At 35.0% G+C, this 15,457-nt stretch overlaps 2 protein-coding genes across 2 annotated transcripts; one reads left to right on the top strand and one right to left on the bottom strand.

Annotated features, from left to right (window-relative positions):
* The first annotated feature begins 5,936 nt into the window (after positions 1 to 5,936).
* LOC122055783 (OVARIAN TUMOR DOMAIN-containing deubiquitinating enzyme 5-like) lies at positions 5,937 to 8,650 on the top strand. The gene is made up of 2 exons (XM_042617398.1): positions 5,937 to 6,232; positions 7,568 to 8,650. The coding sequence occupies exons 1-2, from the start codon at positions 6,147 to 6,149 to the stop codon at positions 8,442 to 8,444; spliced, it is 963 nt and encodes a 320-aa protein (XP_042473332.1). The 5' UTR covers positions 5,937 to 6,146; the 3' UTR covers positions 8,445 to 8,650.
* Positions 8,651 to 9,047: 397 nt separating this feature from the next.
* LOC122055784 (sm-like protein LSM3B) lies at positions 9,048 to 12,990 on the bottom strand. Its single transcript, XM_042617399.1, has 3 exons — positions 12,783 to 12,990; positions 10,891 to 10,986; positions 9,048 to 9,329 (listed from the first exon to the last, which is right to left on the bottom strand). The coding sequence occupies exons 1-3, from the start codon at positions 12,897 to 12,899 to the stop codon at positions 9,249 to 9,251; spliced, it is 294 nt and encodes a 97-aa protein (XP_042473333.1). The 5' UTR covers positions 12,900 to 12,990; the 3' UTR covers positions 9,048 to 9,248.
* Positions 12,991 to 15,457: the final 2,467 nt, after the last annotated feature.

Raw genomic sequence — 15,457 nt, 5'->3', positions numbered from 1 at the left:
TGTATTCTTAGGAGAGTGGCACAATGTGAAAAGGGTAAAATTTTTTAAAATGCTTCTTATTATCATTTTCGTTCAAAAGGGTATTGTAATAATTTTGATTAAGTTAGAAAAAGATATTTTAATATAATGGTGTTTTGTATATAATAATTTTGATTAATTAGGAGTAATTTTATTTTATGTTATATTATAGTAGTTGTGATTAAAATTATTATAAGAGTGTTAGAACACAAGTATTTTTGAGAAAAAAAATAAAATATAATAAAATAAAATATTATTTTAATATTTTAAAAAATTAGGAATATCCCTTTGATGAAATCAAGCATGATATAAAAAAAATAAAGGATGTTGTTCTTTTGAAATCACTACTCTTGAATTGATAACTTTATTTCTTATCATTAAGAGGCTAAATTTGTTTGATCTATCAAGTAGACAAGTTGATCTTTGTGAAATTATCTTATGCAACAATATGATATTTAGGATTGCAAAATATAACAAAATATAACATTCACTACTCTTCTAATTGGTGTGCACATTTTGTGCGCTGTGCTTGGCATCCTGTGCTGCTACAAAAGGATTCTAGGTGTTTAACAATTGAATCAGCCACAGAGGAGAACTTCCACTATGTGAATTCCGATTTACAATGAAATTGACTTTAAATTAATTGAGCATTGAATAAATTGATAATGGTGCCTGAACAAATCATTCAACAATAAAATAATTAACTACAAGTAAAATAAAGTAGCAGCTATTAAATTTCAAAAAGTCAATATACAATTACATAATTACATAAAGACTTAAGCCTATACACTGTTTCCAATGACACTAAACATGACTGTCACATGAAATCAAAATTTCCATCAATTAATAATAAGCATACCATATGCAAACACCTCAATCCAATAAATGTATTAAACCAATCAAACATACAAATAAAGTAAATAGATGAATACCAACCATAGATAATTACAAGCATCCTAACGCATATTGTTAGAACCTGTAACAATAAAACTAAAGGAGCGTTTGGTTCTTTGTTAGGAATAGGAATCGGAATGAGAATCATTGTATAGTGGAATGAGAATGAGTATAAGCATGAATATCACTCTTAAAAACAATGTTTGGTTAGTTGCATATTTTCTATCGGAATAAATCAAAATTTTCTTATTTACCCTTAAAGAAAAATAAGAGAAAAAATTAGATGTGAGAGAAAGATAAATGTGAGAAAAATATGATGAGAGAGAATGATGAGAGAGAAAGGATGATGAGAGAGAAAGTGTGATGAGAAAGAATGAAGAGAGAGAAAATATGATGTGAAAGAATGAAGAGAGAGAAAGTGTGATGAGAGAAAATGAGAAAAGAGAGTGTGATAGGATAGAGCATGATGAGAAAAGATAAGAGAAAAAATATGATGTGAGAGAAAGTACGATGGGAGAGGATGAAGAGAGAGAAAGTATGGTAAGAGATAAAGTATGATGAAAAAAAGAGAACATTGAGTGTGATGGGAGAGATTGAGGAGAGAGAAAGTATGATGAGGGAGAAAGTATGATGAGAGAGAAAGTGTGTTGAGGAAAAAAAAAAAGAGGGAGTGTGACAAGAGAGATTGAGGAGAGAGAAAGTATGATGAGAGCGAAAGTGTAATGAGAAAAAAAGAGAAAAGGGAGTGTGATGGGAGAGATTGAGGAGAGAGAAAGTATGATGAGAAAAAAAGAAGGAAGAGAGTACGATGGAAGAGATTGAGGAGAGAGAAAGTATGATGAGAGAGAAAGTGTAATGAGAAAAAAGGAAAGAGAGTGTGATAGGAGAGAGAAAGTGTGTGATAAAATGATGAGAGAGAACAAGGAGAGAGAAGTGATATGAAAGAAAAAATAAATAAATATATTTTGATATTTGATATTAAGAGAGAAAATTTTAGTTTTAGCTCAAGGGTATTTTTGGAATAAGGGAATATTTTGATTGATGAAAATAGGGTAATGACTCATTGAAGGGGAGGTACATGGGAATAAGTTATTACCCAATTTCAAGGATTCATTCCCTTATTTGCATTCCTATTCCTATAATCCAAACATTAACAATGAAAATCAATGATTCTCATTCCCATTCCCCACTCCTATTCCCTTAAACCAAACGCCCCCTAATTATTAATTTCATTCTCTCAATGAACCATTATAATTTAATATATTAAAACTTTAATAGTACAACTATAGATGTCAAATCTGATTCATATGTGTCATCGACACTATTATGATAATTATCTTGAGTTGACCTGATAATTAAAACATTGTCATATTTAGAAAATGTAATAAAATTAATCTGTGCTTACAAGTAAAATTATAATATAAATGCAGAATTAATCGACACATACCCTTGTTGTAAATTTGGATAATTACGTTTGTCATGTGACACTCCTCGATGTCCACATCCATGACATAGCCTGAAATTTGAGGTTGATTTATCCTTTGATGATTTCAATCTCTTCCCACATCCCTTTATTCTTACTAAAGAAGGATCAATAATACCAAGACCCTCATCCATGAATTTCTTCCTTTGACTTCTATCACTGGATGTTCTACTAATGTTCATCTCTTGAATTTTATTGTAGATACAATCAAATTGTTCATCCAAGAAGGTTGTCCCCTCATTAGTCAAAAATGCATCATCAATTAATACTAAAACTTTATAGGATAACCTTGAGTGTCTCGACATCAAAAACCTTTTTGGATCTGGATCATCGATGAAATTTTGCTCACCCAAATCATATACTGCTCTAACTTTTGCATCTCTTGTCCATCGTTTAAGTATATATGTATCATGCAAATGAAATACTTGGTTGATACGAAAAAAAGTTAACATATGCCTGCATGGAATGCCCTCAAACTCGAATTTCATGTAACTACACGATATGTAGTCCCTTTATTTATCATGCGTGAGCACCCTTGATTTGGAGGAAGAAAAACTTTGAAATTTCATCACATGATAAACTACTAAGTCGACACCTGTAAATGCATGTTGCACGTAATAACCATGACTCTCGGTCATTTCACTTTAAAATTACAGTCATTTCTTTTTTGTGTATACCTTAACCATTTGAGTTTCCATTGGCCAGTTTGTATTAATCTTAGGATTTTCATTCATATCAATATGGTCTGCAACCAACTCATTATGTCTTTGGTGTCTTAGTACTCTATTAAAACAGGTGATCAAATCCATCAATGAGTTCTTATTTGAGACATATCTCTTGAAAAATGCATGTGAGCCTTCGGATCTTTGACTACTTGACATTCCAGCACAAAATATATGACTAAAATATATTGGCACCCATCTATGTCGCAATTCATACATCAAAGACAACCTATCATTATTTTCTAAGTTAGCACACTTGATAGCTTCTTCCCATGACTTTTCAAAATCATCAGGTGTTGTAGAATTTACAATGTCATTCTTGATGTTTTAATAGTTGTTTCAGAAAGTCAAAGGGTCTAATTTATCTGAGAATTTATTCAATATATGCCACAAACAATATCGATGCACTGTTTGAGGGAAAATTTGTGCAATAGCTTTTGTCATAGCAGGATCCTGGTCAGTGATGATAATGTTTGGTACACCTTTAGGCATGACTTCTAAGAACTTTGTAAGTGCCCCCAGGGCGTAGCACAGACGGTAGGCGCATGGTATCTCTGGTGTAATGATCAGGGGTCGATTCTCAGGAACTAACGACCTGGGGTTTACCCCGCCATGCGCCTATGGCCTGTGTACCTGCATAAACCTCCCTCCATATCCGTGGGGCCGGCACTAGGGGTGCCGCTAAGGTAGCGGATCTACCTTTTTTTTTCTAAGAACTTTGTAAGCAATCAAACAAACGAATCAGTTTTCTCATCACTAAGAAACTGCAACTAAAAAGAGTTGTTTGATGATGATGATTAACTCCTACAAATTGTGCCAAAATCAAGCCATATCTGTTGGTGTTATATGTCGTATCAAATACAACTACATCACCAAATATACTGCATGACCTTCTTGATACATGATCAACACAAAAGCACCTACTAAATTTGTTATCTGAATCAGTCTCATAATCAAAGAAAAAAGTTGAATTCTTCTCTTGCTCAGATGTAAAAAAACTCGATCAGTGTTTTAGCATCAATAACCTTTTGTTCATCCCTTAGATTTCTTTCAAAGTTTCTAATATATCTTTCTGTGCAACCTACACCCTCAGGCCCTCCATACTCTATCTCTAATAATCTCATTTGTTGACAAGTTTGCACATTAGCCTCTGAAAATTGTTGAGTTAAAGCTTTCTTTGCAGCAGAAACATTACGATCTGAGCGTAGCAAATGCAGCTTTGATGGAGTTGCGAGTGGATGATTATGAGTTTCTATAAAGTTACTGACAACCCAATTAGGTACAGTTTATTTCTTGACAAATGTAATATTTGACTTATATCCCGTTCTAACTGACCCACGTGGTCTTTCCCTTGTCCGTTGATCAACTTTTGCATGTTTATTCCACCACATTATATCTGTATGCCTTTCTTTAAAGCATACAATTTGTTTCCACGTTACTTCATTTGTTATCTTATTTTTCTTGCTCGTGTGCATCCTTGAACTAAATCCGGTTCCTCGTGCATATTGATTGTAGAACGAATATGCATCCTCTAGTGATGAGAATTCCATTCCAATTTGTGACTTTCGATCATCTGAAACTTGGGGAATATATTCCTGATCATCAACTCTATTTTCTTCCATTTCTAGACGCCCTCACATTATAATTGACAATAGCTAATTAAATAAAAACCACAACTGATTTGTTATAAAATAAAAACTACAAGTTCAATTAAAAATATTACTAAACAATAACAGTTTGCATAAGTAATGAAAAATATAGATAGTATTTAAGTGACAATATATGGAGCATTCCAAAGAAATAATTGCAATTTAAAGTACTATTAGAATATAACTATAGAAAGAATTGTATATGCACTTCTTAATCGCACTGATATTGCAAATTACAACATAAATAGAAATAGAAACAAATCACATTGATGCACTTCTTATAAAATCAAAACTGCAAGTTCAATTAAAAACATTACTTGAACAAAATACTATCCAAATCTAATTTGATGAGTCAATCTGAACAAAACCCTAAGATCAAACAAAAATGAGATTTTACCTGCAATGAAGTTTGTCGCGTCGAGAGAAATCCTAGATTCGTTGGGTCGACGAGTGAGAGCGGCGCCTGAAACCCTAGATACGCCGACAGCTTCTAGACAAGGATGGTTGCGGCAAGAGAGGGATGGGAACCCTAGCTCCGTCTTGCCGAGGCTCACAGCCTGTTTGTAAGCCTTGTCGGGCCAAGGGAGGGCACAACAAGGAGTCTGGCGAGGAGTCTTGTGCTAGCGAGGTTGGCAGACACGAGAAGGAGGGAAGCCGAGACGAAGGGCCGCAAGGGCGTCGACCGCGAGTAGAACTTGCAAGGGAGGGAAGCCGAGGGCGGCGGAGTTTTCTGATATGCTCACGGCGGAAGCGAGAAGAAGGGCGAGGGAGAAGTTCTGTTCACGTTAGGGCTTAGGCAGGAGAGTTGTGGCGTTTAGAAAATGCTATCAACTTATAACACGACAACTACCACGAGGATGGTTCGCACCGTTCCACAAATTTTGTTATATATATATATATATATATATATATATATATATATATATATATATATATATATATATATATATATATATATATATATATATATATATATTATATATATATGGAGTATGGTTCGCACCGTTCCGTAAATTTTATTTTATATATAATATATATATAAAAGATGTCTCCATCTATGTCGTCAGGATATCAAATTAGTAATATTAAATATGAAAATTTTAACAAACTAACTTTTCACTATAATAATTAATTTAACAAAATATTTGAATTAAACAGCAGTTGTAGTTAACCAAATCGAGAAAATCAAAATCCAATATTTGTTATACTTGCAGAAAGGCAAACCCTAGCCTCAAAAGCTAGTCCCGGCCGCTCGCATCGCGGCCGTCGAAGTCGATGTATGGTAGTTGCGCCGTCGCCTCGAGCCTTCTTCCCTTCTGCACCGCTCTCTGAGGAATCGTGTCAATCAGACTCTCTTCCTCTTCCGAGATCTCTGCCTCGATGATGGAGACGGCTGAAGAGGCGGGGGGAAGCGCTTCCAAGGAAGAACCACAGGAGACCCGCGAAGAGATGCTCTCGAGGCATCGGTAGTGGCACTTAAAGCTCACGCTTTTATCTTCAATATTCGCTCTTCTAGTCGCTGTTTCTTTCAATTTTCTTTTCTTTTTTGTTGCCTTCGGATTTCTTGCATCGTGAGATCAGATATAGAATGTCGAAGAAAGACGATCTTCCTTATACTGATTCTCACTTGGTTGAGTCTGGCTGTTAATGGTAGCATTATTAAGAAGTATAAATAATCTTTATCCTAACATGAGTTATTGCAGTGTTATTCATTCGGTCAAATCCAAAGTACCCAAAGTAAGTTCTCTGCCAATCCAAAAGGTCTAGGATTGATCTCTACTTTCTTAATCTGTATGAAGTTGAGATTGATCTCAGTCCATTGCATTCTCTGTCTTGGTATTTCCTACGAACTAAGAAGCTGGTTTTAGAGTATTAGAATGTTAAGCACATTAGGTGAATCAAAATTGAATTTTTAACTACCTGGTGATTCATTTAAGAACCTTGTATTGTACAGTGGAATTTCTGAAGGAAAATCTGCATTCGCCAACTTGTTGCATTTTATATTTAGGAGGCATTTAATGGTCACTTAGTCCCTTTTTTGGGATAATTAGTGGAACTCAACTTCTGCTAATAAACATATTGTTATATAGTTACAATAACAGATGCTATATTATCTGGGTAAGGATGCATACAATGGACATCCAACTTCACATACATCTGTATATTTGGGATGGTAAAGGTTGGAAGAAATTGGATTCAAGTCAATAAATAGGTGCGAACTAAAGCTCAATTGGCATTATCAAGCTGTGTTTATTCCAACCATTTGGGGTCAGCTATCTGAAAATTATCCTTGAATTCTATCACTTTAGATAGGATGCAACTGGAAAACGAAACTAATTTAGCTTCTCCTGTAACTAGAGGTTGGTTAAGAATAATTTTACGTGGAAAAGATATATAAACATATAACTTGTAGTTATTTGTTGAACCTGGATAGGATTTAGGAAATTAGGATCTCAAAACAAGTTCTTCTCAGTGGATTACAAAGTGGACGACTTCCAGATCTAGAAATCTAGATGAATATGATAAAGTACATTGTGACTTTATAACATCATGATCCCTTCTGGGTGTTTAGATTGTGTTTGTTAAATTTGATGATACTCAGTTCTATTGTTTTGATAACTTGTTATCTTATCTTCTACAAAGGCTGTCTTTTTTTTTTTTACATTTGTAAAATGTATCACTTTCTACGATGATGCATGTCTTGCCTCCAAAAACTCACAGGGGAAAATTAGTAATCCAATGTATGATTTCACATTTTCCATTTCTTTGATCATATCAATGTTTTATCTCTGTATTTACAGGCAAGAGATTGCCAAGCTCCATAACAAGGAAATGAATCTTAAAAAAGCTGCTGCCAAAGGAAGCAAAGCTGAGCAGAAAGCAAAAAAGAAGCAAGTGGAAGAAGAGATATCTCGACTTCAAACTCAATTAAAAGCTAAACATGATGGAGAACTTGCAGCGATGGGCCACAAGACAAGTGACAGTGCTGACAAAGACAATCTAGATATTTTGGTCAAGGCTATTGCTGGTGTTAATGTTGTTGCCCATGGTGACTTGGCAAAACCCAGCAAAGGAACAAGGAGAAGAGAGAGAAGAGCACAAGAAGAAGCCGCAAGAGAGCAGAGGATACAAGAAGAGCAGAGCAACATGATTAGCGATCGCATGATTGAAAATGAGAAACTAGAGAAGAAGTTGGAGCCACTGGGTCTGACAATCAACGAGATAAAGCCAGATGGCCATTGTCTCTATCGAGCAGTTGAAAACCAGCTCTCGCTCAACTTGGGCAGTACATCACCTTACAGTTTCCAGGAGCTTCGCAAAATGGCTGCCAATTACATGAGAAACCATGCTTCTGATTTTCTACCCTTTTTCCTATCAGAGAGTAAAATTGAGGTAGATTCAGATAGCTCACTCTTGGAAAGATTTGAGAAATACTGTGAAGAAGTCGAGTCAACAGCAGCTTGGGGAGGACAACTCGAGCTTGGTGCCCTTACTCATTGTCTCAAGAAACATATCGTCATATATTCCGGTTCTTTCCCAGATGTGGAGATGGGGAAAGAATTCAAGTCTGAGAAGGGAAGTGGAGTCAGTAACACGAGCATAATGTTATCGTATCATCGACATGCCTATGGCCTCGGCGAGCACTACAATTCAGTGGTTCCGATTACAATGTGTTAATGCTAAGTACGTAATTATGATTTGTCCTTGATGTACAACGACCTATCAAAACAGGCAATCACTTGTCCCTTAATTTTCCGATTGTTGAACTTCAAGAGGTGATGTGATCTTTTGTGTGTTAGTAGTTTCCTCCAAAGTAACATTGGTGATTTTGAAGAAACAGGGTTATGTTATATGATCTGGGAATTGTGGTTTTCTCTTGCCAATGTATTTACAATGTCAGTGATGTGCATTGGGTTCTTTCTCTGTTGGTTTTGGTATATAAAATGTTCATCATCATCAAGCCATGTTAGCTTTATGCCTCAAACCACTTCGATGACTGTTCCATGTTAGCTTTATGCCTCAAACCACTTCGATGACTGTTCGATTTATACGGGCAGCAAGAACCAGCCAGTGATTTTGAAATGATCTGGTCCAATCCACTCACTCTTATATCGACTAATTGAACCGGTTTAGAATTATCTAGGGCCATTGGATATGTGAACAAATCCTGACCTAAATTGGCTTCTCGGTACAACCCATCAAGATTTGGTTGACATTTCCAGTGAAGGACTTGGTGACAACTGCACTGAGATACTTGTCTACAATCTGACAACAAAGATATAGTTAAAGCAAGAGAGTCGATATTCTTTCACCAGCAAATTCAGATGTTTTCTAATAGCATTGGAGAGGGGTTCAAATAGGGATCACAGCTTCAACCTCCCCTGTGTATCAGTACATTGAATCGACACGAGACAATCTTAAATGAACTGATGCAGTCGGTGACAGATTTGGTGCATCATCAAAGCATGCTTCTTCGGGTCATCATGCTGTCCTCAAAGGTGGAGAAACTAAAATAACTCCATCACCTCGAACGAAAAGAAACGGCACAGTTCGCTTGGTGGTCTGTAAAAAAGAGATAGGATGTACATAAAATACCGAGGGAATCAACTTTATTGAATAATAGCTTAAGTTTTAAATAAAGAAACAAGAAAACAAGTAATTTAGTTTCACAAAGCTCAAAATGCATAGTTTGAGTTTGGCAACATTGTATGGTTATTTGCGTGGATATCAAACAGAAGAAAAACATAGACTATTTGAATGCAAAAGACCGAGTCGACAAGTGTGTGCGGGAAGAATAAACTCTTTCATGGTTGACATTGCACTCGATGAGTTTGGGAGGCATACTATCTATCTATTGTTGTGCAATCTAGAGGCAAACCAGTGACACAAATTAAAAGTGGAACCCTTTTTTGGTTGTGATTCGTTTCTGAATTTAATTTTATCTTTTCCCAGCCCAGTAGTCACTGTTATGGTAGAATGCAAAAAAAAAAAATACAGAAAATTAGTTCATGTTATCAGTTCACTTATTATAACTTAAATATTTCTAGACACTGGAGCTTCAGGCAATTTGGCAAAGAAAAAACTGTTCGAATAAAAGACAGAATTAAGACAGATACAGATTAAGCTAAAGATATTAAGCATAACAAACATTTCGTTCTTGTGTATTAGATAATTTTATTTTGATTGAATTATTTTTATAAGGGAAAAATGAAAAAGAAAGGAATTCTACTTTCATACATTATCTTAATTGAATTCTACGTAATGATCAATGAATTTTTTACATTATATATAATTTATATGTCTTAAATCCTAGCAACAAAAATATGCTACATATGTATTTCATATATATTTATTTTTCATATGTATTTATGAATTTCATGAAAAGATGATGAAAATCCATGGATATTAATTTTACTATATAGATACGGTTCAGTGAATTCATTAATTGCCTCTTGTTATTCCCTTGCAAACCCTCCGCTCTTAGCTTCACTCAGCAGCATGCCACTTATATGCGGCATGGAGTATAGCAAAGTCTCTTCTACCCAATCATCCTAATTCTCGATCCAAAAAAGTCCACCAAAGTATCCAGTGACAGAGAGAGTGACACTAACATGATCAAACTCCTGTGGACAAGGTAGAAGGCCCTTGATAGTCAAAGATGGACCTAAAATCATTTTCATTTTAGATATTCTGCAATGTCACATTTCTATTTTGCTTTCCTTGATGTTCTGATAGTCTTAGTTTCAACAGCAAATTATGAAAAATATGACATCAGTAGCCTCTTACTTTTCCAAAAATCATTTGCGCAATACTAGGAATGTGTCATTTCATTATAATAAATGAGTTAGAATTTGTAAATCAGATAAACTTGGGCAATTTGTTTTATTGGCACTATTGCATCATAGGATACAATGGGCATGGATCAATTCCCAAAGGGCGCATGCCTAAGGAAAAACTCCTCTCACCCCCTAGCCGCTTAGCGGTCGGCTATAAGTTGATCCCATGATTTACCTCCCTTCACATAACTTAGGGATGGGCTATGAGGGATGGATGAGCGTAATCACCTTTTGTTACAACTATTGCATCATAGGATAATGATACTATAGTAGTAGGATTAGCTTACCCGAACTATTTCTTCATAGGTCTCATCGTCAATTTCCACAGTAGTTATGATCTCTTCAACATCTCCAAGAATCATGTTCAAATGTTGATCGTAAGCCTGGAACAGAATGAATGTTTAAAAGGTGAAGATAAAAATAAAACAACCTTGTACAAGTATACAATCAAATTGCTTCAAGTGGAAAAAAGGTTTGTGATATCACATATTTCTCCCCCTGCCATGATAGCCAACTACAAATAATACTCACAAGCACATAACCACATCTTTGATAAAGAACTACTTTAAAACCAATGTGAATTACGCAAGAAAGCTGAATGATATGTACAATCGGATAAGAAGATATGGCAAATATATTATGGTATGATGCATCAAGAGTGAATGGAATTTACTCCTAAGATAGTAAGTAATCAGAGATATGTTATTTATATAAACTTGTACAAATATCAATCTACATTAACAACACTGAATGACTCCTTTCTTGCATTCTAAATGCTAAACATACACTTCATATACTCACTGGATCACTTGCAGAGTTGTAGATTTAGCTTCTACTAGCAAACTCAGAGTTTTAAGAGTTTTTCTCCAATTCCCACATGAAGAATTAGTATTAACTAAATTAGACCCAATTAATATAGCATCACTAGCAAAAGTAAAAGTGTGTCCTGCATAACCTAGGAAATATATCCATCAATAAAGTGAAAAGTAGAAAACATGATGTGAACTAGATTGATAACTATAATTAATTGGAACTAACCAGACACTGCTCTTGTGCTCCCATATCCTAACTATAGCAACAAATAGCAAATTGACAACAATACAATACAATACAATTTTTTTTTATTGCACAGCAGTTACTTATAGTATCTAGATATCAGTTGAATAGGTAGACTTCAATTTTAGCATAATAAAAAGTCAAGTTTAAGCTACATTTGCTTTCGGATTCGACATGCCCATCAAATCAATCCAGACTAACAAACCCATCGAACCCATCAAGTCCAGTCAACTTGTCTGATCTACCCTGCCCATGCTAATAATTTGACTTGTCTGATCTGCATTGCTCTCTTGGCCCCTTCACCTCCCAGCGCATAAGTTCCTTGGGCTTTCCAGGCCCATCAAGTCCACCCAATTCATTCCACCCACTCATTTTGTTTATTTCTATTAAGATTGAAATGATAAGTAATATTATATTTAGTAGTGGCGGAATGAGGCATTCAACCTCTTAAACTATGGAATGGGAAGGATGTAATGGCTCAGTCCTTGAAACGGTGCATTTGAAACTATTGTCCATCCAAAGATTAGAATAAAGTTGTAAGTGGAATAGGCCATTTTCATTCCACTCCTTTCCACCCTACCAAATATGACCTTAGAGCTTAACATAGAGACGTAGAGGGACGAAAAAATATTCAGGATCATAGAACTACATACCCACTTCAGCCAAAGTAAATTACTAAGCAATCCTATGCACAAGACAGATGTCAGTTGACCATATGTAAAGCATAATAATCACAAAAAAAAAAAAAAAAAGCTTCCTGAGTAGAATATTGTGTAACATAGTCTACACCGAGGAGATTACATAAAGTCACAAGCAAACTTCTCAAACCTCGGGGAAAAACATTGCCACCATGATTTACAACATGATAACCACCATATGATTCCCAAACACGAATGCTAATCTATCCAAGATTTTCGTGAAAAGATTATAAAAAGAAACATCTTTCCTAAAACAAACCCTAGATAGTGTCAACCAAAAGCAGTCATGTAAGACGGTAAAGAGAAGCATGCATTCCAAACCAATGAATCGAACAACAGACATCGAATACAAATGGAAAACCAATCAGGCCGAAGAATTCGATAAAAAATATTTTAAAGAAAAGCCTGATTTTTTTGCTCGGTACGTGAAGCTTTCCCCGAAGCTCTCGGTCGGAGCGGAGCTTGACGTAGATGCGTTCGTCAAGGCTGAGCCTTATGAGATCGAGAGGCTCTTTCACCGTGCTCTCCTCTTCGCTCGCCATCGAATGTCCTCCCTCCACAAGCCCCTGTTTCTTCCTCCACTTCACCGACCTTGGTAGGGATGAGTAAAATAAAAAGGGCAACGCCCAAGAACAATAGCGGATCCTGGCACAGCCCATTTAGATACTACGGCCCAATCTAAATAAATATTAAAATTGCTAAAAAATGCCATGTAAAATATATTTGTCAGCAAAGTTATTTCAGCAATTTATACCTATTTTAAATTTATCAAAAGATGTCTGCTATTTTATTATTAATTAAAGGATATTATTTTTCTAATTCTATTCCCCTGATAAATTTAATCAATTTTTTTATATTTTCTCAGTCATTTTTCTCTTTCTCTTTCTCCTATACATCAACATCTATTCTCTTTCCTCTTTTTTTTTTTTTTTTCTTTCCTCTCTTTTACATGACGATTCTTATTTTAACACCCCTGAAAAGTTAAAATAAATAATGGATAGCATATTTAAACTCATTGCAACCCCAAAAATCTACAAAAACTGAAATAGGTGCAATCGGAGCTCTCTAGGTTCATCAGTGGGTCAAAAACCACTGATAGACATAGAGAGTTCCGATTGCACCTATTTCAGTTCCTGTAGATTTCTGGGGTTGCAATGAGTTCAAATATGCTATCCATTATTTATTTTACCTTCTCAGATAAGTTAAATGACCAAAACTCACTAATAGACCTAGAGAGCTCTGAATGCACTCATTTCAGTTCCTATGGATTTCTAGGATTGTAAGTAGTTCAAATATACTATCCATTGTTTATTTTGACTTCTCGGGTGTGTTAAAATATAATAACAAAGAATCATCAAAATTTTCCACGTTGGACCTGATATGAAATCATATCTGATCCAACGTGGAGAATTTTGACGATTCTTCCTTGTTACATTTTTAACACCTCTGCGAAGTCGAAATAAACAATAGATAGCATATTTGAACTCCTTGCAACTCCAGAAATTCATAGGAACTGAAATGGATGTAATCGAAGCTCTCTAGGTCCATTAGTGAGTTTTTTAACGATTCTATATCTAGCCCATGCTGAGTCTGATATGATTCCATATCAGGTCCAACGTGGAGAATTTTGATGATTTTTTCTTATTATATTTTAACACCTCTACGGTCAAAACCTACTGATTGACCTAGAGAGCTCCGATTGCACCCATTTCAATTCCCGTGGATTTCTGGGGTTGCAAGTAGTTCAAATATATTATTCATTGTTTATTTCGGCTTCACAAAAGTGTTAAATTGTAATAAGGAAGAATCATCCAAATTCTCCATGTTGGACTTAATATTATTCCATATCAAGCCCATGTTGAGCCTGATATGATTCCATATCAGACCCACATTGGGTCTGATATGATACATATCAGCCCAACGTAGAGAGCTTTAACGATTCTTCCTTATTATATTTTAACACCCCAGAGAAGTCAAAATAAATAATGGATAACATATTTGAACTCCTTGCAACTCCAAAAATCCACAGGAACTAAAATGGATGAAATCTGAGATCTCTAGGTCCATCAGTGGGTTTTGATCGAAATCCACTAATAGAATTAGAGAGCGCCGATTGCACTCATTTCAGTTCCTGTGGATTTTTGATGTTGCAATGAATGCAAAAATACTATCCATTGTTTATTTCGACTTCTCAAGAGTGTTAAAATGTAATAAAAAAGAATCGTCAAAATTCTCCATGTTGAGCCTGATATGATTCATATCAGGCCCAATGTGAGCCCGATATAGATCCATATCAGGTCAAACGTGAAGAATTTTGAAGATTCTTCTTTATGACATTTTAATACTCTCGAGAAGTCGAAATAAACAATGGATAGCGTATTTGAACTCCTTACAACTTCATAAATCCACAAAAACTGAAATGAGTACAATTGAAGTTCCTAGGTCTATCAGTGGATATACCTAAAGAGCTCGTATTGCACCCATTTCAATTCTTGTAGATTTCTGGTGTTGCAAGGAGTTCAAATATACTATCCATTGTTTATTTTGATTTTTTGAGGATGTTAAAATATCTTTAGAAGAATCGACATGTAAAAGAGAGGAAATAAAAAGATTATAGGAAAGATAATAGATATTGCATGCATAGAAAGAAAGAGAAAAGTGGAAGAAATGATAGAAAAAATAAAAAAAATAGTTAAATTTATCTAAAAAGTACGGTAAAAAAATATTTTTTGATAAATTAAAAAAATATATTTAAGTACCTTTGAACACAAATATTATTATCCTTGGAATTTAGCTTCTTCCTGCAAAATGACTCATCCTATGTTTTTTTTTTAAAAAAAAAAACCGTTTTGTTAAACTTTTCTGTGGAAGATCTAACGCTTCTCTCAGTTGCTCTTTTCCTAATGTTGATACCAAAGGTCAACTTATTTAAAGACTAAAATTCTGGCATCTCTTCCTCTTCACAATGGGAAATGTACTGTTCTATCTTTTATCGAAAGAGAGGCAATTTCTCATCTTCCCAAAGGACTGTAGAGCATGGCTACATACAACAGTACCAAGGTTTGTTCAAATTCCTCCTCACCCTCTACCTTCGCATCTT

This window comes from Zingiber officinale, chromosome 3B (assembly GCF_018446385.1).
Source record: "Zingiber officinale cultivar Zhangliang chromosome 3B, Zo_v1.1, whole genome shotgun sequence".
NCBI lineage: Eukaryota > Viridiplantae > Streptophyta > Magnoliopsida > Zingiberales > Zingiberaceae > Zingiber > Zingiber officinale.
This window is presented reverse-complemented; position numbering and strand designations above follow the sequence as displayed.